Source organism: Triticum dicoccoides, chromosome 3B, assembly GCF_002162155.2.
Source record: "Triticum dicoccoides isolate Atlit2015 ecotype Zavitan chromosome 3B, WEW_v2.0, whole genome shotgun sequence".
Taxonomy (NCBI): Eukaryota; Viridiplantae; Streptophyta; class Magnoliopsida; order Poales; family Poaceae; genus Triticum; species Triticum dicoccoides.
In genome coordinates, this window is record NC_041385.1 from 837,939,401 (window position 1) to 837,966,578 (window position 27,178).

The 27,178-nt window shown below is 41.0% G+C and overlaps 1 protein-coding gene and 1 pseudogene across 1 annotated transcript; one reads left to right on the top strand and one right to left on the bottom strand.

The window, feature by feature from the left end:
• Window positions 1-437: 437 nt before the first annotated feature.
• LOC119278807 lies at window positions 438-16,055 on the bottom strand (annotated as a pseudogene).
• A 634-nt stretch (window positions 16,056-16,689) lies between these two features.
• On the top strand, window positions 16,690-22,013 carry LOC119280232. Its single transcript, XM_037561151.1, has 2 exons — window positions 16,690-17,671; window positions 21,636-22,013. Exons 1-2 carry the CDS (start codon window positions 16,690-16,692, stop codon window positions 21,776-21,778), a joined length of 1,125 nt encoding a protein of 374 aa, XP_037417048.1. The 3' UTR covers window positions 21,779-22,013.
• The last annotated feature ends 5,165 nt before the right edge of the window (window positions 22,014-27,178 follow it).

Below are 27,178 nucleotides of genomic sequence, written 5' to 3' on the forward strand. Positions count from 1 at the left end.
TCTGAGTTGTTTGGATGCTGGGCATATTACGAAGCATGCGATTGCAAACGGCGTCCAAAATGTGGCACTGGATGCAGGAAGTGAGTTCAACATTTTCACATGAGTTTGCCTGTGGGCTTCTGAACTTACAATTCGAAATTTATAAATCTCATACTGCTGCTGAAGCAAGTGTCACGTGAGTACAACTACTCTCCTGCAGCAGGAGAATTTTCAATGCGAAAATGTTTCCTTGAGTAAACTCTACTGTTAGATTTTTATGTAGTACAACAACTCTCATACTGTAAGATTTTGCTGTAGTACAACTCTCATAACTGATTAAGGAATTTATAGCTCATCAGATAGGGTGCCAGACATGGGTTCAGGCCTAAATTTGTGATTTCATGAAGTGCTGACTGCTTTGTCTAAATAAGCAAGTACATGAATACAGGGAGAAGCAAACAAAGGTGGCGATGTGGCTGAAGAGTTTAGGCTATCACAAGCCAACATTCGTATAGAGTACACTGAAGGATGAATGTAAAACAGTGATTGTTCCTTGCATGGATCTAAGAAACAAGGTACAAAGTGAGCGAAAAGCCATATACTAGGCTCAAATGATTCATAAAACATCTTCAAAATGATGGTCAGTGGAGATCGTAGTAATACCTAAGATAGTACATTAGGTAAGGCGCACAGGAGGAAGTCTGCTTCAACGACGGCTCTCCGCAGAAGGGGGTTTTCCGAAGCAAGAGTGACTAGGTGCTAGGACTGCCCACAATGCCTCGTGCGCCAGCATGGAGGTGTTTCCTTGTAACTTCAAACACTCGTGGAGGGTTTGTCTCTTAAGCTTGTTCATATTGTGCTGTGTATGAAAATTATTTGCAGATTATATAGGGATAATAAAGCTACAGCTAAGTTGGTGAACACATCTTCACAAAATGAAATTGATAGGATGTTCACCTTCGTCAGGGGAAGCTTTAGTTTTATGCCGTCGTAATGCCGTGCAATGTGCAAGATTTATCCTCCCTGCAGTATGTATCACAAAAAGTGTTTAATTTCGTTTGGAAGTGCACTTCAGATAGTTTTACGTGATTATTGAGAAGATAACAGATACTAACTTCTCAAAAGAGTCGGTAGTAACAACAGGGTAGTGCGTAGTTCACTGGCCGTCATGAGCTGGCCGTCTGGCGTAGTACTCGGCTACTACTCATTGAGGTAATGGAAGAGAGCATGGTGAAGCTTCCAAGATAAAAGTTCATACTTGTCATTGGTTTGCATACTTGGGCCATCACGTCTGGTGAGTGGGTCAAGTACGTGCAACTTCTTCGACATCATGTCCCACGTTAGCGGCAGCCATCCTTCCTCCAGAGGAACAGGGGGATGAACTGTATATATTGCGCAATATTTTGGAAATTATAATTACTGTTCCATGCATGAATGTGTAGCAGGACAGAATTAACCAAGGTTGGATGTAATTATCATCTGCAAAGTACACATCAGTCAACGACAGTACTACCTATATTATCACGTTCCAATGGTGGATCACTCAGACACTTACCACAAAGCACGGATCGAAAACCCCTCTCCATCTATCGAGCCACCTGCGGTACATCTTCATTTCTTCACGCTTATCATGCGATGGATGCACCTCTAGCCAGTCATCAATAACTCACCACCAAGTCCTAGTTCATCCTTCAGGTCTTGATTGGACATCACCACAGCAAACGGATTGAAGTACCTAAACCATTTCCTAGCAAAAAAAGAAAACACATCTCGTCAGTACAGCTATCAAAAACTTCAATGCACTTAGTCTCACACCAGTTACAAGACTTACTTCCACAGTTCCATCAGAACAGCCCAGTATGTTGTCACAGAACCGAAGAACATCCTGAAGGGATAGCTGGTCATGGTTTAGTCCGGTAGAATGACAAAACTTCTTGCCCCACTCACTCTTCACTGCCGGATCACCTGGCGGATTCCCAGCACCACTCACACTAGCCTGCTCCGTTCCTTTGGAAATGACCTGTATGGAATTCTGCACTTCTCCAGGTACTTAGCAATCCCAGGCTGGCCACACTACCCTATGGCGAGACCACGATCCCTAACCATGTCCCTTGCCAGTGATGTTGAACATTCACCTTGTGCAGCCACAGTACCACCGCGAGCCCCTGTTCCACCATCAGCAGTACTTGCATTTACCATCATGTCAGTATACCGACAACTGACTGCCGACGGCATAATACATCATTAGTCTGCGATGGTTTCTCAGCTGGACAGTATGGCACTACATCTGTATACCTAGCACAATATTTCCACCTCATACTTAGACGAACTACTTGACGGCTTGCTGCCGCCTGAGCTTCATGATTGCCTGTTCGCCCTCCTGGCAACAATACCTTATTGTTTGGGGTCTCATCTTCTGAACTTTCTCCATCCACTATAGTGCCGATCATGAGCATACCTGCATATTCAGTAAACAACAGATTATCATTCCAGACCTACTGCCGCTTTAACACTCCAAGTTCATCTAAAGTACCTGACTTGCCGCCCCCGCCATATGCGCGTATGTAATCTGTCCATTGATGCCACATCCAGAAATTGGTCGTCCAGCTCTGTAGTCAACAAATTTAAAGTATACAACCCACGCAACTCAGTCACGCATTCAGAACTATCATACAAGTAAATAGCAGAGGAGCAAGCAGTACTCATTGAACCGCCACAAAGTATTTCTTGCATGGACTTGGTCCTCTCAGCGTTTAATCTTCTCTTACCATACCATATCCCAAAGCCAACCTCCCACAAGTACAAGCTGTAGAAGTTGTATGCCTCACCAAGGGAGTCAAAACTCAATCCAAATTCTAGTTTGATCACACACTTCATAGAATCCTTGGCGAAATTTGGGAATATATTATTCCAGTGCACTCATTCGTGAGGCGCACGGAGTTCTGTCTGTGGTGCACTGCCCATCCGCAACCTGAAAAGATCACGGATCGATTTGAGTTTCCAAATCCAGTGAACATTCTAGTACCACACAACATCTATTTGCAGAGTTAAAATCATAGAGACCACACAGTCTGACAGCCCTCGACGTTAATAATTGCATCAATTATTCAGCTGAGCATATGCCTCCCAAGTTAAACTGAAGAAACAAAGCATTTGCTGCTTCCAACTGACGAGCAGGGTAAACTGAAAAATCAAAGAGGACGTCACCTTTTCTTTCACCCCGGTGCTTCGGGGTTCTCCATCCCAGTGGATTGTGCAGAAGGAGTCGGCAAAGCATTCTTTTTCCCCGGAGTTCCCCTCCCGGCCTTACGGGGCTGCGGCCACCTTCATGCTGCGCGCAGCCTGACCCGACATTGGAATCATTAGGCATAGCCGGATGGGCATCACGGGGCGGCAGCAGCACAAAGGAGACCGGATCTGGATGTTCCAGACTGTTCGCAAACTGGTAGGAAACCTGCGAGTCGCAGCATAGTCACCGGCGATGGCGGTGGCCGGTCACCAAAATCATGGACCAAATATCCAGCTCCCAAGGCAAACAAGCAATCAAAAGACGAACACCGGGAAAGGGAAACTCACCGATCTATGGGATCTGTTGCGAACTGCAACCCGTCGACTTCCATTGATGCGCCGCTAGAGGAAGCACAAGCCGCCGCAGAAATGTGGTTTCTGGTGTCGCCAGAGGAAGCACAAGCCGCCGCAGAAATCTGGTTGCTGATGCGCCGCCACAGATCACCTCTTCACGTGCTCCATCGCTGATCAGTAGCTTTACGGACCTCGAAAGTAGTTTGCCAGAAGCAAAACCATTGCCGTTGAAAGAATCAGACCGGGGCAACATGTCCCCGGACACGCCATCGAACTCTAGATCTGACATCCCCGCACGACAACGACGTCGAAGGAGGAAACCAGAACTGTCAGCCACCAACCACAAACCCAGCACGGGATGCACCATCTTCCAGCTTTCACTTGCGCAGACAACCGTCTGCGCGTACTCCTGGATGACAAAACTTCCCTGCTCCACCATGATGTCAGAGACAACACCACAACAATGGGGACAGAGCAGAAGGAGAGACACACCTGATGGAGTCGTCCCCGCCGCCTCGCCAAAATCATCCATGAACCCTAACACAGTCGATCTGAAGGATCAGCAATCACACGATGCCATCAACTCCGAGACGCTGCCATGAACGGCACCGCCGGTATGGGAGTGAAGTTGAGGCAGATTTATTTGTCAGGGAGCCGCTCCCACCACCCCAACGGTGCACCACGACCTACAAATCCAAAACCTAACTACAGAGCGGAGGAACGGGGTCCCCCCTCCCTCCTGCCGTCGGAGCAGCCGGAGGGACAGGGGTCCAACGCTCTGGCCGGCTGAGATCGGAGGAAGAAAATCGCCTCCCTAGTCGCCTGGCGTGGCGGCGGCTAGGGTAGGAAAGACTGGGAATTTCTTTTCTAATAACAGAATGAAAGTTTAGCTCAGAGCTAGAATATTGAGAAATTTACTGCTCCTAAATTAATGACATGTAAATCAAAAATTTGGTTCCTTCGGAATAATCTTCCAACTGATGTGCTTTGAAACTGAAGCTAGCAGAAGAGAAATTCCCAAATCTAGCATTTAGCACAAGCGAGTTCACTTTTAGTACTACTTACCCAAGTTTTTTGTATAAAATCATACATAGAGGTCCTTTTTTTAATCTCTCACATGAATTCGGTCCATTTTCTGAAAACGGTTTGCTTTCTATATATGCCTAGCGTTGCAATTTATATACTACTAAGAAAAAGGTCTAGATGCTATGATGTATGCAAAAAAAGAAAGAGGATTGCAAATTAAAGCACGCACAATTTGATGCACTTGAAACATAAATATAATTTAAAGATGAAATAAATTCTAAAGTAAAAATAGATGAAAATTGTGTTGGCTAAATTTGTTAAAACCGACTAATTAAAACAAATGTATAGTCCCCTATACGTAATAACAAGAATACACTCCAACCATGAAAAATATATCGCTGGAACAAAATCACTATGAAAACCAAGACACAACTATGAACCATTATGAAATAACGACGATGAACTCAAAACTATGGCAACTTATAAATATTCTATAGACTAGCCCATGTAAATGAATAGTTTCTAGTCAATAATAAGATTATGGAGGAGAGATGGCCGAATGGAACATGTGAATCCAAAACAGACACGCAAGGAACAATTCATAAACTGGGGTTTAGGTTTCTACCACTGTCACAACCCATCATCTACAAATTAATTCCACGATGCCTTCCCATAGGCAGAAAGATGGTAAAGTGTCATGGAGTCGACGTTCAGAAAACACCACAAAAGGAAGAACAACACATCATAATATCAAAACATTGAAGGGTGATCAACTTCACAAATTACTAGTAACAAAACTTCTCTCATGTCCTCAAGAACAAATTGAACTACTCACAACTCATCATATTGACCATGACCGGTGTGTACGTACGGACGAGAACCATATGTAACGGACGAAATTCAGGAAGCAAGAAACGCCCTACCATACTTTACATGATTTGTTAATCTTTGGGTCGATAAACTTCTATTTTGATTAATGTGAAAAATATTTCACCCCGGGCATTCTCTTATTTGAAATTGTAGTTTGTCTTTCAATTCTACATGTTTGTCTCTATGCCTTTTGAACATCGTACCAACCAAAAGAGACATCTTATGTGCATAATAAGGAACTAGAGCATTTTATTGTGAACCATAATAGTACAACAAGGAAGCAACTTCTAGGTTCACTTGACAATGCATCATAAAAATCATAACACAACCATAATACCCACGTTAGGTCTTGTGAAGTAGTTCATGCACGGTCTGTTCAAGCATGGGTTCACTCTGGATACCCTCTATCCATCTCATGTTAGTATGTACCATTCAGAGTTTATTTTGTAGCACATCTTGCAGATTTGGCTCTGGGTGGTTTGTGTAGAACTTGATGATCTCTTCTACCTTATCATTGGAGGTGAACTAACACAAAAAAATAGTGCACATTAGAAACAGTCTAATGGTAACATCGGCTAAGAATTGATTAATTGGAAGTATATAAATTGCCGAATCACGGCATAGGAAGTTCTTGTGAATGTACCAATGGAACAATGTTGTCGATAATACTCGACCAAAGCTCTTTCTTAGGAACAACCCTCAAGATATGGTCCCAATTTTCCTATGAATGGAAGTAAAGACACAACTTTGATGATATGAGAAAGATGTTTGAAAAAATCTGACAACCTACTAATATTAATATGAAGTATTTGCCATATATCGGGTAAATAGATGATATAGGGAAATAAAGAAATCTTCAAAATTAGGAGTCAAGTGAGCAATTTCACACGTTGCTTCCAACTAGGGGACATAAAAAGACTTTTGAAAGGAAATTTGGAATGTGTTTAGTAATATCTTTCTTGTAGTGCACCTCCTAGGTGCCACTGTTTTAGTCTTCTCAATGATGGCCTTTACCAATTCTCTTGTACAACGACATAAATAAACCACTGGCCACACATAGTAATTTGAACACATTGTCATATTCGCAAAAAAAACTTGTGATGTTGCGAGGCACTTAGATAGGATTGTACTTCTAAATGTTTCGCGTCCAATGATATACTAGCTAGACACAATGAACCAATTTAAACTATACATTTTCAAGGTGTGAGTTAAGTAGTTGTATGTCTTGATTTTTTTTTTGAAAATTTGTACATTCATTAGGACATAATCCAATTTATCTTGGTTTATTTATGGCTCACATATAAACTCCCACAACTTCTAAATTCAGAAATGGAGTACTACAAATGAGCCCAATTAAGATAATTACTTTTTATGTTGTGCACTTATTGGTAAGCATTAAAATACCTTATGTGAATTTTTCATTTAGTCAAAATTCCTAAAGGATCAAATTTTCCTAACATGATTAAAGTTTCCAACATTCTAAACTATATGGCCACCATCCTCAATAAAATAGAATGTACCTTTAACCAGGTCCATGCAATTTCACGTGCCTCTACCGTAATACCATGAAGAACATCAACTGCATTTTGATTTGGGACCTACAAGGAGGAGAGACAGGTGACTCCTAAATGTAATTTATATTCCATAATTACTTCAATCATGTAGAATTGCGGAATAAGGAAAAAATATAGGAAACCTCATCAGTGAATATTAAATTTAGTGACTCCAGAACAATATCCATATCCGGGCAAGAAGACAATACACCTAGAAACAGTTGGAGGATTATTTCAAGATAACTAACAATCATCATTAAGAAATTTGTTAATTTAGGTTGGTAAAATAGTTACACACCTAAGATGCGTAACTTTTCCTCCCCATATCCTATGTCATTGTATAATTGGCGAAGATCATCATAGCCAGATCTGTCTGAGCTGCTAGCCCTTTTCATCACAGATAGGTAGGCAGCCTATAGTAGATTGCATGTCATAGAAAGGAAAAATATAGGAGCACCATGTGAAGTAAGGGAAAACTATTAAACCTTTCTAGCATGCGGAGAAAGTATAGTAGAATTGTGATCATGCTTTAATATGTCGAAGCGCTTAACACCTTTATTAATGGTTTTATCATGTCCAAGTTTAACAAGGGAAACTAAGAGAGTTTCTCTAAGACCTACAAGTAGGTCTCCCTCAGCATCCTTGGAGTCCCAACCTAACTCTCTGAAAAAACAAGGGTACACAAATGAGCTTATAGGAAAGATATAATAATAATGAAAAGATTGCATATGTGGTAGAGTGTATATTTGCCATGAAATAACAATATTTAAGTAAGCATGCAATGGTTAATGTGAGATTAAAAATGTGAGATGACATACAAGGTAGGTGACAAAAGAATTTTGATGAGAAGTTGTTTGATGTCACCACCCAAGTTAGGTGTGGCATCAAATATTATTTGGGAAACGCTTGTAGTTATCTGTAAATCCAAAGTAAAATACATAGATAATTAATATTTAATGAAGGAATATAATGGAAATAGTTGGACAACTAGAATATACATACATTCAATATGTGTGGGAGAACATTGTAGTCAGCTTCTTCACGACAGGCGTAAGCTATCTGTAGCAACGAAGCTAGTGTGTGTTCATAGAAGATGGAAAGCACAAGTGAGTTGTCCAAAATTCCTGGAAAATTGATGTTATAGTATGCTATCACCCACATAATGCAAGCAAAACATAACAGTGAAATATGTTGTGCATACCATTTTTTTCCATTGAAGAGAACTTACTCGCCTCTAAGGCGTATGAAAGTGTAGCTGTAATTTCTTTATCATACTTCACTCGATAAAACCCCGTTTCATTTATATTAAATTTAATCCAAATATTTCCATCCTTCTGTCGTTTACAACATAAATCCAACTTATCATGTTTATGTTTCAAAATGAACTTTTCTGTTGATGAGGAACATCTTAGTGCTATTGGCACATCCCACAAGCTAGCTCGAGAGGATCCATCTAAGTCAAACTGGGCCTGTAATGAAAAGGAATGATAAATGTGAAGAAAACTAACATATTAACAATGATTCAATGAGTACCTGGCCTCCTGTGTGATACAGAGGTCATGGATTGTATCCCTTGAGTGGACTTCATTGCCTTGACACCACAATTACTTTTGCGGACCCACGACGCATGTGACGTCTACTATCTAGACGATGTACCATGGTCCACTGCTCGCACGAATGCCGAGCTCTAGGCTACACTGCTATTGCCTCATGTAATAAATGTTATAGAGCAATTTTCATAAGTGTGGAAGAAAAATTGGCTTAGCATGCCTAGGTTTGCGCAACATGATTCCCTATGAAAAGATGTTGTCAGTTTTTTGTAGGTTTGGATGTACCAACTTAGGGACAATAGGATATCCCCCAAAATATAAAGTAGTTCCTTTCTCGAAGGAATTCTACCAAACCAACTCCAAAAAATACTAGGAGTAAGCAACAAAAATAAAGGTATAATCCACTTAGTTCCCATACGATTTTAGAGAACAGTAATCCAAACTACATCGACCATATGTCAACTAAATAAATAGAGACATCCAAAACAAATCATAGATGTTTGTAAGTATTGTATGGTTTGCAATTCACTTGATGCACAACATAATACAAAGGAAGAATACATTTTAGATAATATTACCTGTTCAAGTTGGATGTGTTCCCCTTCATGTTTTACATTAATAACAGGATATCCTGGTTCCTTCGTCCAAGGAGTCATCAAATCTCTCAACGGTTCACCAGTTTCCTCTTCGATCACCATCCATAGGTCCTCCGTTTTAGCATTCGAGTAGGAAAATTTCTTTACATAGGAAGCCAATGCTTTCTGCAATATTTTCTCATGTTCAGTATAGAATTGTTAAGTATGAGAAAATTTTGCAGACCCAACAAACATAAAAAAACCAAATAAAGAGAGCTAACAACACAAAATACATGAAACGCAATCAATTATGCCCACATATAAAGATATTCATCTTTACTGTACGAGACTAAGGAAATATAAATGGCCTTTGAAACTTTCAGGGGAAAATATGTTGAACTGGAGAATTTAAGGAATTGCTTTGTACACTTTTGAGTAATGGTATGAAATGTATTGTATCAACATACGAGACCTGGAAACGCTTTGCCCCAAGGTAACTTTGTAGCATGCGAAGAACAGAAGCACCTTTAAAATATATGATGTCATCAAAATGCCATCAATTTCATTGGTATGGTGTATTTCAACCTGACATATGGAAGAATAAAAATGAATACATGAAAGGAATTACATGTCAGGATTTAAATAAGTATGCGCCAATTTAATCTATGTTGATGAAATTATTAAGACAACTGATGTCTAACGTAATATATGAAACTAAAGGAGTTTTAGTATTACCTTCCATATTTGACAAAACTAGACATACAAAGGGAAAGCATGATAAAAAACAAGGTAAACAATAGATTTGTATAGATTACATAGTGAGCGATACCCCCCCCCCCCTACTCACACACACGGTAATGTACTCGGTTGTGTGCTTCCCTTCGGGAATGAAATCCTAGACTGCATTCAAAAAATATTGAAAATTCGTATTTTCTTACTGACATCTTGGAAACTATTTTATACATTACATATGAGTGTTTTAAGCACCCATTGATTATATAAAACACAAGTGTTTAGAAACAAAACATCAATACATTGAAGATATATTGTTTAAAGAATCTACTGGTGTGTATACTCCCTCCCTTCCGGGATGGAGGTCTAAAATCTAAGATCTCATTAGACACAGTACATGGTGAGTGGAGGAACGTATCTTGTAGTTCGCCAAACTACTCAAACTTTAATCTGCATTTACTATGATGTATGCATGGGTGGCCAGTAAATGAGTAGGAATTGTTAAATGCCTTGGTCGATTTCCTTTTAATCCTTGAATACATCAATTTAAAGCGCCTCGGAATGTGAACAAGTGGCGGAAATAAGTAAATGTAGGACTTACAAAATGGAAATGCCAAGAAAATGAGATAGGCCCAATAAACTGGAATGGAGGGAGTAATTAGAAAGAACTTTTGTCCAACAATCTCCATGTTATAATACTACACAAACCAACAATCCAATGTAGCCCACAACTTTTGTTCCACCCAACTCCTTACATCTATTGGATCAACCCAAAACACTGCATGGTGTTCTTCTTGTGAATACTATCACATGATAAATCAAACACATAGCTGCAAAGTTGAGCCTTTATTGCTCAAATTCTCTAGTGGCACTACCAAGCATCATCTATGGTTCACATACTCAGCGAGCTATGGGGAATATGTTGGGCTTCGTGATGCGTAGATATAAGCTAGGAGGGTGATACAAGTGATTGCTCTATTCTGCCAATTTATTTGACACTGCCGTGGTGAGATCAAGCTAAACACGAGAGGTGGGAACAAGGGGTCATGGCAATTAAAAAAAGAGGCAATACAGAAAGGTGTATCCTGATGGCGAAGCATATGCCCGCTGGAGTACATCCCGAGCGGGGATGTGTGTAAGTAGTAGCATTGCATTTTAGTACCGTGTGAGAACACACAATGTTCCTTCCATTTTATTTTGGGACATGAGGTGTACTTTAAATTTAAAAAGCACACTCGTGGTGTTCTTTTGAATGACCTACCAAGGGAAATTCATAATCTAGACGCGCTAGACCAGGTTTTGCCGCATGTCTTATTTTTTCACTCGCTTTCGATTGGATGAATACATAGCAAGTTGATGCATGCATGTTATATGACTATATTGATGGATGGATCCGAATTACCTAATACAATCTTCATACAAATTTTCAACTAAAAAAATCCTTGTCATTTTCGGTGCTCTAAAATGAGAAGTTCCTTATTATGTTTGCTAATATTTTTTCTACATGGATAGTATTGAAAATTTGCTCATATTGCATGGAGTTTTCAAGAGTCAACCTTGAATCAACCAATGATATTGTAGGGTTGTTAGATTAAAATATTATATAAAAATGATGATCATTTCCTATTGTCAAAATAAAAATCACAAGATTCTTATATTTTAACAATTATATAGTTACACCATAGATTGTATGGGTGGACATATTACTCCATGCCATATAAAGTTCATGACAACTAAACCACATGACATGTCGTGACACACTAATGAGCAATGTGATTACCTCGATTGGGTGAGATCCCGTCACTGAATCCAATCTAAGAGTTCGAATTGTGCCCTCAAGAAATTCCATCCAAATATTCCACTGAGGAAAAAAAGTATCTACTGCTTCATAGCCCATCTGTTAAAAATTAGTGCTTTCAGCATGCATAAATAACTTGGCCATATTTTAATCATCAACTTACCCATGTAGCAAATCCCTCGCTTAGCCATATGTTATTCCACCATTCCATGGTTACAAGATTGCCACACCATTGATGAGCTAATTCATGTGCCACAGAAACTGCAATCTAAACGTAATAGATGTTTACATCAATGAACAAAGGATGACTATGCATTACTACAATTATCAAAAAAAAGGTATAATATTCAAATGTTATCATTAGTAAAAAATTGTGATTCCCTTGTACATGAATTAAGTAGGGTAACATACCATAATTTTTGAAATCATCAATAGTAACTTATGACAACAAAGGTCAAAAACAACTTTATGAATTGCGGTCCTTACTCGACGTAGTTTGGTGGATGTTGTAGACGTCTCATCCAAAAGAAGACCTCCCTCTCCGAATGTGACCAATCCAAAGTTTTCCAAGCCCCCGGGAAAGTCAGGGATTCCAATCATGTCCAGCTTAGGGAGTGCAGAAGGAGTGTCAAAGTAACTTACACATGGAGGAAATAAACACCTGGTTAGCGCTTCTCTACGATAACATTCATATCTAGAGACACTTCATTACAATCAGGAGCATACCCATGTTAATTTACTAGGTGCACATGACAAATTGTGCAAGACGTTTTGCTTGGTAATTTCGTATATAGTATAATGTGAGACACATATTTTTTCTAGAAAATATATATGATTTTACACTAGGACACGGCGTGATCTTATCTTCGGGTCCACCTAGGATTACATTGACTTATGTTCATCTTTTTTAACTAGTTTAATTAACTGCAAGTGAAGGTTATGATCTTACTCAGTATAGAGATCCAATGACTTCACTCCAATATCCAATGCAAACTGTCCCTGTTTAGTCTTGCCAACTTCAGTGTACACACGGACTTTGGTGCCTAAAAAATTAGAATGGTGGAAAGTAGTAGAAAATAATGAATCCAATCACATTTGAATGTATGATGTGAACGTGATAACAAAGGTGGATTTGATACCTTGTAATGTCACACCCTCTACAAACTCAAAAAGACCAACAACCATGGCAACTAAATAAGTTGACATGAGGGGTGATTCCTCAAAATGGACATTCTTGATAGAACCATCAACCGTCTCACCAAGTACAGGCATGTTGGATAGAGCTACCAAGTTAGAATGAACTTCTAAACTTAGTTTGAACTTCGCCTGAAAGTTTGAAATGTCATGAGAAAAACGATAGAATGCTTAAATGACCTCACTGAGGCCCCTGGTGCACACATATGAGAGGAACATTAAGACTTCTGATATGGTCATAAGACACATTATGACCTTATGAGTGCACCGATAATGATGCTCAAGAAAAAAAATCATAGACTGGGCCTCTAGAGAATATATAAATCTTACTATGATACTCACCTTGAAATCAGGTTCATCCCAGCAGGGGAAACACCGCCGTGCATGCACGGACTCAAACATTGTGTATGCCATGTATGCCGTCTCCCCCTTATATTGGTATTTACTGAAAACACGAAATACAATAGTATTAATTGTACACACATATTTCCAAAATGCTAGGGTCTTCTATAGTTTTAGCAGTGATATCACTAACTAGTGAATTTGGTGTCCTAAAAGGTTTTGAGCATAGGTCAAATAGATCATGTGCTCTCTCTAATATTCTATATAGAATGATCTATCGATATACATTATTAAATCTGTGTGGATTTTCTGACCATTAGGTACACATTGAGTGTGTGCTTATTTTTTTTCAATCTATGCTATGCGTGGTGGTTACAGATGACATGACTTGTCTTGGTGCACGGCAACTTAAAACAACTCTTGATTTCTCTCTCTCTCTCTCTCTCTCTCTCTCTCTCTCTCTCTCTCTCTCTCTGTGTGTGTGTGTGTGTGTGTGTGCGCGTGTGTGTGTGTGTGTAGAATAAGTTATTCTACTCACAGAAGAAAAATATGGTATTGACATTGACAAAAGTAGTAAGAACCATATAAAAATAATGAGGGTGTCTTACTACTTTTTCTAAATGAGATACAACTTTTTATACATGTTATACTTCTTTCTACAGCATACCTCACTATTTTTTAGATATCTCACCCTCTTTACATGTCTTACTAGTTTTTCTACATGTCACTTGGCTTACTCATTTCACCTAGCTTACTACTTTTTGTGCATGTTGTACTAGTTGTATGCATGCTTAAAGTTTATCTTTCCCCTTGTGTGTAGTGAAGCTATTCTAATCCTCATAATATAATAGTGCTATCCTATACACGAAAATACATATTAACATAGATGCACACACCCGTGAGGTTGCATGCAAAGAGTAACTCATGTTGATTCCTTTGTGTCATCATATTTTTTCATACTCTTAGTATCACTTGCTAAGCATTACACTTTCATGCATGAACTATTCTAATAATATTGGAAAAATTAAGCAAGAAAATGCAAGAAGAGACTCATACCCTCTCTGAAATCCCCTCGTCTGAACACTAAGTGTGCCATTGAAGTGCATCCTTAGCACACCTTCACCTAGTGGAAGATCTTTACGAAACCCGAGTACCATAATCTGATCGTCCTTGAAGAACACCACGTCGGTTCTCGCCAAATGCTGCAATAACCAGGAATCGTGAAAGCAGTGAAGATGAGATTTATTATGTACTTTGAAGAAATAAGCAACTTCTGAGAGTAGATCGTTCAGTATAGGTCCACACATCATTGTGTACCTTGAAGTGGATAGAAGCATGGTCAATTGTGAGTTCCACAACATTTAGCACAAGGAAACGAGTGGGCGCTAAAACGAAGACATTAATTGACACCACACCAGAAAATGTTGAGGAGACGAGTTGGGGTGGAAATGGAGCTTATAGTGGGTTGGCATAGCAAAGCGTGGGAGTCGAAGCTTGCCACGAAATTGGTTAGGTGAGTCAGCTGTGATTGCTGGCGTGGACATCGGGATGGCCATAGGTACACCAGAAATTCCTTCAAGATTTGCTCCCTGCATACATGTGGGAATAATACAAAAAGGTGAAGTAAGTGTATGCACAATTGAGTAACTAACACAAAACCCAAAACGTTTAATGTATTAGTAATGAGAAACCACAACCTTTTCTTGTTTGTATCATTAAGCCCAAAATTTTCATTTCCAGAAGTGTTTGGTGATGTAGGCAAAAAAGAAGCAACGACGGGTACATGTTTTTTCAAAGAGCAGCTAATTCAAACATCCTTTCAGTGGAGATTGTAGGTAATTTTGGATTCGAACATTTATGACAAACTGGCATAAGATTTAGAATTTGTGATAAACTGGCCCCAAATTAGTTGTTTCATTGTTAATACTTGCCTAATATTTGAAGCAGCGCCAAATTAGCTCTCCAATGTTTGACTTTATGCGAAAATTCATGAATTAATATTGGTTAAAAAATATAAGCAGGTAGGAATGATGTCAGAACTATCTATACTAATATAGTATAAAAAGGACTAATGGAGCAGATCCAAAAAATCTCAAACATAGAACCAATTTGATCTAAAGGTCCAAATTGGTCCAACGTTGAGCACCAACACGTTTAACACACAAGTAACATCTTACCTAATATCAATGTGCACCTAATATCCAACCTAATACCAACATGCATTGTACACGGTTACTAGTAGATAGGAAATAATCCATCCGCATTGTTGTTTGGAAAATGGAAGGGTCCCGAAGGACCCCGATTCACATTAGAAGCATTCAAAAACAGCATACAAAAGGACTCCTTAGTAAGTAAAAATTAGAGCCTGATGGAAACATTAGGCAACATCACCCTTGAAAACAAAACTATACTGTAATCCAGTAGACACAGGCACATTAGACAAACAGGAGCCTTCAAAATGAAACTATGTTGTAATCCAGTCCTACACACAGGCTTCAACACAACCCCAAACAAGGATTCGGATTTTGTTTCCATTTTTATACCAGATCTGGGCGAAACGGGCGAAATTCATCATTTTGGAAAATTCTGAATGAATAAAACAAATGAAAATTTGAAATTGAAAAGAAAAATGGCCGAATTTGAATTAAAATTGACCAAAATTATGGCCAAGTTTGATGTAGGGGCCGCCGCCGCCAACTGAGTCGACGCCCAAGTGTAGCCTAACCCTGGCCTCGATTCGCAGCATTGCCGCCGTCGACCGGGTGGCCGCGTACATGGGCGATGTCACAACCGCGACCTACACCATACATGGGAAGGAGAAGGAGTGCTTGAGGAGGTGGTATGCTGGAGGAGGAGGCTGGGCGCGCTTGCGTTGCCTGCAGCCGCCGCACAAAGGATTGACGGGACGAAAACATGAAAACTGCTAGGGTTGGATCTGGTTTATATTTGAGTCTTTATACCAAAGAGGTACGTGGGCTGTTTTAGGATTTGGGCCGGGCTGGAAGTCTGGAAACTGCAGAAATATTTGACAGGGCCCAGGCGAAATTGGCAAATTTCGGACGAAATTCGGAAATTCCAGAGGAAATCCAAATCCTCCTTTTCCCCAACAAACTGTGTCTCCAGGGACATGACCACCAGAGACTCGCCATAGGAAGAAACTATGGAAGCTAGGTTGAACCCAGGAAACTGCATCCGTTTTGGTTTGGCGGCCACATCCATGGTGGTCGACCCATGGTCACCATTTCATCCAAGTACAAGATCCAGGAATCTCGTTACCAGGAGGATGACCAAGATTGCATCGACTGCATCTGGCCTCCACCACACAGGCACATAGCATACACTACCAACCAACAGTAGATGGACAGTTTGACGAATTGGTCACTCGATCTTATCCCCAAGAAAAACAAACAAAGGTGAACAGGGAGGACCTCGATCGGATACCACCACATACTAGCATACAGACTCTGATCCTACTCAACGATGGTGCCATGAATTCTACTCTAGAGAATTTTGCATATAGAGGCGAGGTGTTTCCACTTGATATTGAGTTTGAGGATGCAGAGTTGTTTGCTGAGGTTGCTGCTGGCACTGACGTGGATATGCACGATGGGGGTGATGATACAGGTGCTCCCAGGGAGCAGGCGGATGAGGCAGCACAGGAGCCCAATGGATCGGGGCCTGCTGCTCAGGAGCCGGAGAACGGAGCCGGGATGGAGCAGTCCCCGGATTCGTCTTTGCCTCATAACTCACTGCGGTTTGGATCTTTTCTGCCGTCGTCGGCGCCTCCTCGTCTGTGGAGTGATCGGGTTGACTCTGACGATGCGTTCGAGCATTCGCTACCGGTCTTGGACTTTGGGCGGTCACCCCGGCAGTCGGCCAGCTTCAGTGCCCGTGTTGTTCAAGAGGTGGAGCCTCAGGAGTCGCCAGGGCGATCTAGGTCTTCGGTTTCCTTGCGGAGGGGAGGGGCGTCTGGGCAGGTGGCCACGACTCCCTCTCATTCTTCTGTTTCACAGCAGGCGGCGCAGGTACCTGTGTCCAGCCGGGGCGACATATCTTTGGGGCAGGAGGCCCTGGAGGTCCGTCTCGCGGGAGCCTCGTTGGTGGTGGGGTCGCCGGAGGTGCTAGGCAGGCGTCAGGGGCAGGTGGCCCCTGACCCTCTAGTACCGACGGCGGTCCTGCAGGTGGAGCGCACGGCTGCCACGGCGTCGGCTGGGGGGGTCGGACTAGGGCAGGAGGCCCTGGTGCCAACTCCGTCAGGCATCTCCACATCTCCTACGCGGTCCCCCTCTCCCATACCTACTCCGGGAGCCGCTACTCAGGAGGAGGTGATCGCGTTCGGAGGGATCCGAGACCCTGCTTCCGAGGGGAGGCGGACGAGCTCTCGTCTCCAGGACCTTCCGGAGGTTGATGATTTGCAGCAGAGGTGCGCTATGCGGGCGGCCAAGCTGCGTGATGTGGAGAGCACAACAGGTATGTCAGTTAATGTTTCAAATTCTATTCTGCATTTCTCTAAGGATGAGATTATTAATAATGCAAACCAAGTGGGGGTGTCTCTTGGGAATAATAATTTGGAAATTGAAAACTCGGTTAATGATCTTTTAGATTTGGAAGCGGAACGGGCCTTGGAGTCTATTAGAAACCTAGCGGCTGTAAAACCTTTGAATGATGCGGAGATTGAGGCCTTGGGTGTTAGGGTGCTTGATAAATTCTGCGCGGATCTTGTTCCTCCGTCTGCGGAGCCTGATGAGGATGAACTCCAGGTAGATGATGCAGCCCATGTTCAACCAGAGCACGGTTATGAGGACCGGGCTACAAGTGATAACATTACTAAACGTAAGTGGAAGCGGAAGGTGTACCCTGCATCCGCGGTACGCAGGAGTGCTAGAATTCGTAAGGCCAAAAAATTCCATGATGACCTATGAAAGGAATATTCTGGAATAGCAGAGGTCTTAAGGACTTGGCTAAACGTAGGTTTCTAGCGGAGGCATCTTTAGAGCACCGTTTAGATTTCATTGCTCTCTCTGAAACTGGTAGGGATAATTTTGCACCTCAGTTTCTTAACACGTTGTCGGGAGGGGTGGAATTCGATTGGCATTGTCTTCCTCCAAGAGGGAGGTCTGGGGGCATCTTGCTGGGTGTGAGATGTGATTCCCTTGAAGTCCGGAGTGTTGTTATGGGTGACTTTGCAGTGAAATTCAGAGTCAGGTCCAAAATAGATGGGTTTAACTGGGTGTTGGTGGCGGTCTACGGGGCTGCACAACCTGAGCTTAAACTTGAATTTTTGGCTGACCTGGTTCGAATTTGTGGGTCCGAACAACTCCCTATCCTGGTTGGGGGGGACTTCAACATTATTAGGAGGCGGGATGAAAAGAATAACGATAATTTTGATGGGCGATGGTCCTTTATGTTTAATACCATCATTGAGAGTTTGGATTTGAGAGAAATCGAACTCTCTGGTAGACAATTTACCTGGGCTAACTCTTTACCAAACCCGACATATGAGAAGTTGGATCGGGTTCTTGCAAGTGCCGAATGGGAGCAGAAGTTCCCTCTGGTCACGGTGCAGGCTCTAACGCGAGGAATTTCGGACCACACACCGCTATTTGTTGACTCAGGGGAGCCAAGGCATGTGGGAAACAAGAATACTTTCTCCTTTGAAACGTCATGGTTTGAAAGAGAAGGTTTCTTGGATATTGTTGCCAGAGAGTGGGCTAGAGAGTCTAGGGGTAGATCGCCTGTCGAGAGATGGCAGAATAAGATTAGGCATTTGAGGTGCTTTCTTCGAGGTTGGGCTAAACATCTAAGTGGAGTTTATAACGTTGAGAAAGATAGACTCCTGGAGATTATTCAATACCTAGATGTTAAAGCTGAATCAGCGGTTCTTCAATCTGCGGATATGTGCTGTAAGATTGATGCGGAAAAGAGGTTGAAGGAACTTCTCCGCGAAGAAGAGCTGAAGTGGGCGCTCAGAGCAAAGGTTCGCAAAGTAATCCAAGGGGATGCGAACACTCAATTCTTTCATCTGATTGCGAATGGCAAACACAGAAAGAAAAAAATATTTCAGCTCGAGCAAGATGAAGGCACAATTGTTGGTCACGATAATCTTAAGCTATACATCACCGAATACTACAAGCAGTTATTTGGACCGCCGGAGGATAGCGCTGTGTCCCTCGATGAGTCCAGGACTGAGGATGTGCCTCAATTAACTGCTGCTGATAATGACATGCTAGTTGCGCCGTTTACGGAAAAGGAGGTTTTCGATGCCATCTCTCAGATGGAGAACAATAAGGCTCCCGGGCCGGATGGGTTCCCGGCGGAGTTTTACAAAAGATGTTGGCATATCATCAAAGGGGATCTGCTACCCATGTTCCACGACCTTTTTGCTGGACGGCTTCAACTTTTTCATTTGAACTTTGGAACGATAACGTTGCTTCCAAAGAAGACCGACGCTCTCAGGATTGAGCAGTTCCGTCCTATCTGTCTCTTGAATGTCAGTTTCAAAATTTTTACCAAGGTTGGGACTAATAGGCTCACACAGATTGCGCATTCTGTGGTGCAGCAATCCCAAACAGCTTTCATGCCAGACAGAAACATCCTTGAAGGGGTGGTGGTGTTGCATGAAACGCTCCAGGAAATTCACTCTAAGAAACTTGATGGAGTCATCTTTAAAGTAGATTTTGAGAAAGCGTATGACAAAGTTAAATGGCCTTTTCTGCAACAAGCTTTGCGTATGAAAGGTTTCCACGAGGGCTGGAGGAGCCAGATTGAAACTTTTACGCAAAAGGGTAGTGTTGGCATAAAAGTGAATGACGATGTCGGTCATTACTTCCAGACATATAAGGGCCTGCGGCAGGGAGATCCGATGTCCCCTATTCTGTTCAACATAGTAGCCGATATGTTGGCGGTGTTGTTAGGGAGAGCCAAGGAAGTTGGCCAAATAGGGGGCTTGGTGCCACACTTAGTGGATGGGGGTATATCCATCCTGCAATACGCTGATGACACTATCATCTTCATGGAGCATGACTTGGTAAAAGCTAGAAATCTGAAGCTGCTGCTTTGTTTGTTTGAGCAGCTAAGTGGGCTCAAAATTAACTTCCACAAAAGTGAGTTGTTCTGCTTTGGGAGAGCCAAAGAGGAACAAGAGGATTACAAGCAGTTGTTCGGATGTGGTTTGGGTGAGCTGCCTTTTACCTACTTAGGAATTCCTATTCATCACCGCAAGCTCACGAATAATGAATGGAAGTGTATTGAGGATCGTTTCGAGAAGAAGCTAAGTTGTTGGAAGGGCAAGCTCATGTCGTATGGAGGCCGTTTAATTCTTATTAATTCGGTGCTCACGAGCATGCCCATGTTCCTTTTGTCCTTCTTTGAAGTCCCAGTTGGAGTTAGGAAACGACTGGACTTCTATCGATCGAGGTTCTTTTGGCAGGGGGAGGAGCCTAAGAGAAAATATCGGTTAGCGAAGTGGGATATCATTTGTAGACCGAAAGACCAAGGGGGTATGGGGATTGAGAATCTCGAAGTCAAGAACCGGTGCCTTCTTAGTAAGTGGTTGTGGAAGTTATCCTCAGGAACTGACGCCATGTGGGCTCAAATCCTGCGTAACAAGTATCTCCAAACTAAAACTTTGGCTCAGGTGTCGGTTAGACCAACTGATTCACCCTTTTGGAAAGGGCTTATGAAAGTGAAGCTTTCATTTTTTCAGAGGTCAAAGCATTTAGTTGGTAATGGTGCAAGCACGAGATTCTGGGAGGATACTTGGCTTGGAGAGGCTCCCCTAGCAATCCAGTATCCGTCTCTATATCGTATAGTTCGAAGGCGCGATGCTTTGGTTGCATCGGTCTTCGCCTCGATACCCCTGGATATCCAGTTTAGAAGATCGTTAGTGGGCAATCGTTGGGAAGAGTGGCTGCATCTAGTTAGGAGACTGATGCAGGTACAACTATCTCAACAACCTGATAAATTACGCTGGAATCTCACTAGGTCGGGGGGATTCACGGTTAAATCAATGTATGTTGATGTTATTAATTCCAGCTCGATTCCTACTTCAAAGCATGTGTGGGACGTCAGAGTTCCTTTAAAGATCAAGGTGTTTATGTGGTTTCTACATAAACAGGTGATCTTAACAAAGGATAATCTTATTAAGCGTAATTGGACAGGACCTACTAGGTGTAGTTTCTGTGATCAGGGTGAAACCATTAAACATCTTTTCTTTGACTGCCCACTAGCTAGAATTCTTTGGACGACTATTCAAGTCACTTTCAATATTACCCCACCAAGGTCGGTTAACATGTTGTTTGGGACATGGCTAACTAGGGTAGAGCCCGGGTTAGCAAAACATATTCGCTTGGGGGTTTGCGCTTTTTTGTGGGCGCTTTGGAATTGCAGAAATGACTTCGTCTTTAACAGATCAACAAATATCCATGTTTTGCAGGTTATCTTCCGAGCAACGGCTCTTATCCGTTCCTGGTCGCTACTCACTCCGACGGAGGCCAGGGAGCTTTTGGTTACTGCTGCTATCCGATGGGAGATGGTAGCTCGGGATATATTCAGCCGGTTTGGATGGCGGTCGTGTAACAGGATAGGCAATTAGTTTACCTGTCTATTTTGGAGCCAAACGGCTGTGATGTATAAGTGCTTTGGCTAGCTTGTGTATCTAGCCTTCGGGCTTTGTGTGAGCCTTTTCTTACTTTTCTTGTTGACAACCTTGAGACTTGGAGACTTTGTGGACTATTTTATGCTTAATAAGATGGCCGTATGCATCATGCTGATGCAGAGGCCGGGGAAGCCCCCCTTTTCGAAAAAAAAAAAATGGATCAAAACATGCTAAACTGACAAGTCTATGGAATATTAATTGGACCTGTTCGCCGCTGCAGGTGGCGATGATGAGGTATGTGAAGAGGAGGAATTGCAGCATCGCCGGCGCTGCACCTCCGTCCGTTGGTGCCATGGAAGGACTATGCATGCTCAGATATATGCACAATACTGTAGCTTTTTGTTGTGCAATGGTAGCCTATAGCTAACTGGGCGACCCAGCACGGGAAAGCTAGCTGGCATATAAATAAATAGCGTCGAAAGAAAGATTGACCAAGTGAGGTCCAAGATTGGAGCGTAGAGTAAGACAAAAGTCAATTGATTATAATGATGACAGACAGTACCATAAACAGCATACATATGCAAGAAGTTGGCATATAAATTGCGCTACAAGGTTGACCGCCCCTGCTGGGAGCGTATAGTATGACAAAAACATCTCCGCTCAATAGATGACGGTTCGAGGTACCAGCATCCATTTCTTCCACAAGTATTTCCTAACAGAGAGAGTAGAAGGGTAGAGTAAGACAAAAGGACAGCTCAACTCAATTGCTGATTCCGCAAGACATATAGTGCCATAAAAATCAATTGATTAATTTCCATGATTCTTCCGTATCTCAAAAATTATTCAATTTCCTTCTACAGAACCATCAACACCAAGAGGTTAATTAATTTGGACGGTGTACTCTTCCATATCTTCAAAATATTTTATTTGCTTGAGTGAAAGATATTATTCTATATCTCGAAAATAATTAATTTTATTCATTAATAAAAGATATAAGACACATATATTTCCCTATCCAAAGAAGTACTATCAATTTCATGATTAAATGATACGCCCCAGGTTTACGATAGGGAGACCAATGGACGAGGGTGATGGAAGGCAATTGCAGCCCTCAAGATAGCACTATCTAGATACATGCATTTTGGTGTGTAGATATAGGCGTATCTACACAAATCTGCGTCATTTAGATTCAAACGGAGTATTTATTTGCAATAGGAATAAGTCTATACCTATACCTACCTATACTAATTAGAGACTCCCTAATAAATCCCACGTTAATTAGAAATTAGGAGCCGTTCATCTGGTGGGACCAAGTTATTACGGTGTAGATCTCTTGATTTATCTTCACGTCTAAAACATTATTTAGGAAAAAAAATGGTGGACCGAGAGGACTCCTTGCAACATAATCTTCCTTGCAAGGAAAAAACATGAACGGATAGAAGATTCCTTTCTTATATAGTTTTCATAGGGTTTGCAATGTTTTCATATTATAGATCTCCTCCTGAACCCTGTCTCTTCCTCACGCCGCCGCCGCTGACTTCTGTCAATAATTGCTCTGGGCATGCATGAGCAGTTGGCCATGGGCAGCGCATCCTCCTAGACAAATCATGCATGTTAACCCAGCATTGTGTTTCTGGCCGGTAAGGTTAATCAAGTGCATGCTTGATTAGGAGGTTTTGTACGTGTATAATTAAAGGCAAGTGAGTCAGCCTTATTTTTTTTTTTTGCCAAAGATTGAGCCAGCTTTGTATGTATGCATCTGGCCGGATGAACATCGTGCGTTGTTCATAGGCAGATGTTTTTTTTTTTGCGAAAATTCATAGGCAGATGCTGCTGTCCAGTACGATGACCATTTGGTGCGAAATTTTGATCAATCACGTCTCTCATGTGGCTATGTTTAGCGGACGGATAAATCAATCTTGATGGCCTGTACATGTACATATGTACCTAGCTACTAGCGCATCTGGCTGGAATTGATCAACTTGCTTGGGAAGTCAGCTAGCTATGTGCACGGCATTTGATGTTCATCAACTCTCTGTTCAAAACTCTCGACCTTCTCATTCTCTCTTTATTAATGTCGTTGCATCCAATGATCTTCTCCAACTTTTTCCTGCGGATATCTGAACGCATGGATGGACGAGCTAAGTCCTATTTACTAGGACATACAAGACAGCCGCAAGCACATCTAGCCACCGGAAACAAGTGACAACTCCTGAAAACAATAGCAATATCACTATATCAGCATCATTTTGTCCAGCGACTACATCTCTGCAGATGTACTCACATCAGGTATTTTGGTCCCCAATAGATGTACTCCAGTTTTTATGAGTGAAATACGTTGTGTATTACATCCATGCCTGATGGCTATGTATCTATGTACTGATGGTTGCATTGGACTGGTATTTTCTTGAAGATAGTAACAGTTTCCATTAAATCTTTCTCTTTGTTAGTTTCTTTTCCAAGACAATTGTGTGGTTGATTGCTTGACCAAAGCATTTAGAGGCACAAACTGAATAAAAGTTACCAACTACTCTCTCTGTTCCATAATATAAGAGCATTCTTGACACTGAGTATCATTTATGTGATATCTTTTGTAGTTGGACATTTGACCATCTGCACATATGTATGGCAAATTGTGCACGTCCTTCCAATCAATAAAGAAACGAAAACTATTGAATAAAGAAACAAATTTCCGTACGGTGCAGCTTCTAGATTTATATGTCAACTCATCGACACTTCAATATATACGATGTACGTTGGGACACAAACATTATTTATATCCTGTTTTTTTTATTCCTTCAGTGTCAAAATTTGATTATATATTGTTGGAAGTGACGGCAAGTAAAGTTAATTATTTACTGACCTAATGATGTGGTAAGAAATTCTGCAATGCAAATTTAGTTTTGTGGCCGTATTTAGGGTTTATATATTATAAAAGGTTATATTAGTATTATCACGCCTGATATGACTAACAGAATTCACTATTTCTTTTGGCCATTGAAAGGTGCTTGGGTTCATTTTTAGGGTCATAGAAGATTTTAAATTTAAAATCTTCATATAATACAATCTTTTTATATTTACTAATTGAAGACACCATACAAACCCCCATATTATAAAGGGCAACCTGGTGCATGTAGCTCCCGCTTGCGCAGGGTCCAGGGAAGGGTCCGACCACTTTGGGTCTATAGTACGCAGCCTTTTCCTACATTTCTGTAAGAGGCTGTTTCCAGGACTTGAACCCATGACCTCATGGTCACAAGGCAGCAGCTTTACCACTGCGCCAAGGCTCATTATCCTATAAAAAAACCTGAAGATCTAAATTCTACGGTTGGGATCAAGCAAGTACCGTAGATTCAGTTTGGTCGAGTCTTAAAAGCTTACGATTACATATTCCATTGTATTAGATGCTTCAGTTATAGAATCATTGGTTTAGGCCGAAGGTCTCAGGCACAAGTTGAAAGGTCTCACGCACGAACCTGATGACCGTGTCCCATGGTGCCAGCATTTTTACCTGTTGGACATTACGTGGTGCTCAATGTCTCTCATCAAGATACATCAATGATCATTGTCGGCGTGGTGTGTGGATTTCTAAAACACTAATTTCCGAACTAGCGGGTTTCTACTGGAAGATGTTTTGTGGCAGGAACAAAAATAAACGCAAATTTCCCACAAAATAAATAAATAAACACAAATTGGTGATGGACTAATGGTCGTTTACATGTTCAGTTTGTTTGCATGGCATCTCACGTGTGTCATCTCAATCACATAACATAATTGTGTGGATTTTTTTTTTGCACCACGCACGACCCATTGATGCTTGACATATATGCATGTATGTACTTATATATATATCATATTCATGCATGTAACAGTTTTTTGCTGTTATGTGTGGCCTATGATTTTCTAGCAATGATATATTACTAATTATAGGATTCTTTTTTTTATATCATTGTTATTGTATGACAATACATTGAACCTCAAGCTTACAAAAAAAGTATCACATTGGAAAAAAATATATGAGACATAGAAATGCTAGAAGTAAAATAAATTTCATAGATTTAATTTAATGAAGGGCACCAACTGTGTGGTATGTATTTGATTTACATGGCATGCTGTTGCGATTTCTTCTCTTTAATGTTCATATAATTATATCTACCTTATAATTAATATTTTTCTTTTTCTAAAATTATGTACTGGCTTTTGTAGTTGTGTTAGCCTTCGCAACTATTTGAGACACGAATCATGTGTCCTAAACTTAGCTAGGTCAAAGTTAGACATGACTGAAACATGCTCTAACTATGCATGCATCTGTACATGTCCATTAAAAAGACAAAATAAATACATTATAAAAATGAGAAATACAACACTATGCAAAGTAGTGACAATATGTCGAGTTAGGTAGGAATCATTGGAATAACAGTATTCAAATCAGTGTTAAAAGGGGTATAAAAAATAAAAACTTCCACAAGAATGTATAACCATGAAACAATTTTTTTAAATGCATTATTCTTTATTATCCTTCCGTGGACCAATAATACTTATTTAGTACCAATATTCCAAAATTATATTATTGCATTTTACAAACATTACTTACAACAACAAGAACTATTGTTCAAATACTAATTTTGTAGTCTTTAAATTGCTAGCCCGTGCAAGTGCACGGATTGACGACTAGTATATCTAATATCTATTAGGAAATATATGCCTGACCCCAAACTCCTTCATACGAAAGGACCATCCATTAATTATTTCTTTCTTATAAAGGGGAAGCATCCCCATTAATTCAGCAGCTTAATACCCACTCCGTCCCAGAATAAGTGTCTCAACTTTGTACTAAAGCTGAGACACTTATTTTGAGACGGAGGGAGTACCTCGTACTATAGTCTTCCATAAGATTGATAACCGCTGTTGTGGTTATAACCCATGTATGCATAAACAATCGAGAGAACTAATGGTGGTAGATATGTTTTATAGCCTAATAATTAATAGATCAATAGCGGAACTTGGATGCTCATATTAGTTCTCACATATTTTACGAAGATCTTTATCGGTGGAACCATAATGTCAACATATGTTATTCCCTTTGTCATCGGTATGTTACCTGACAGAGATTCGATTGTCGGTATCTTCATACCTAGTTAAATCTCGTTATAGGCAAGTCTCTTTACTCGTTTCGTAGTGCATCAACCTATAACTAACTCATTAGTCACATTGCTTGCAAGGCTTCATATGATGTGCATTACCGAGAGGGCCCAGAGATACCTCTCTGATACTCGGAGTGACAAATCCTAATCTTTATCTATGCCAACCCAACAAACACCTTCGGAGATACATGTAGAGCATCTTTATAATCACCCAGTTATGTTGTGACATTTGATAGC

What these genes read in the sequence shown, in the direction of transcription:
- LOC119280232 (XM_037561151.1), top strand. Translation starts at nt 16,690, where the DNA reads ATGAATTCTACTCTAGAGAATTTTGCATATAGAGGCGAGGTGTTTCCA. An exon ending in TGATGTGGAGAGCACAACAG is followed by an intron (nt 17,672 to 21,635) that starts GTATGTCAGTTA and finishes CATGTTTTGCAG; the next exon opens with GTTATCTTCCGAGCAACGGC.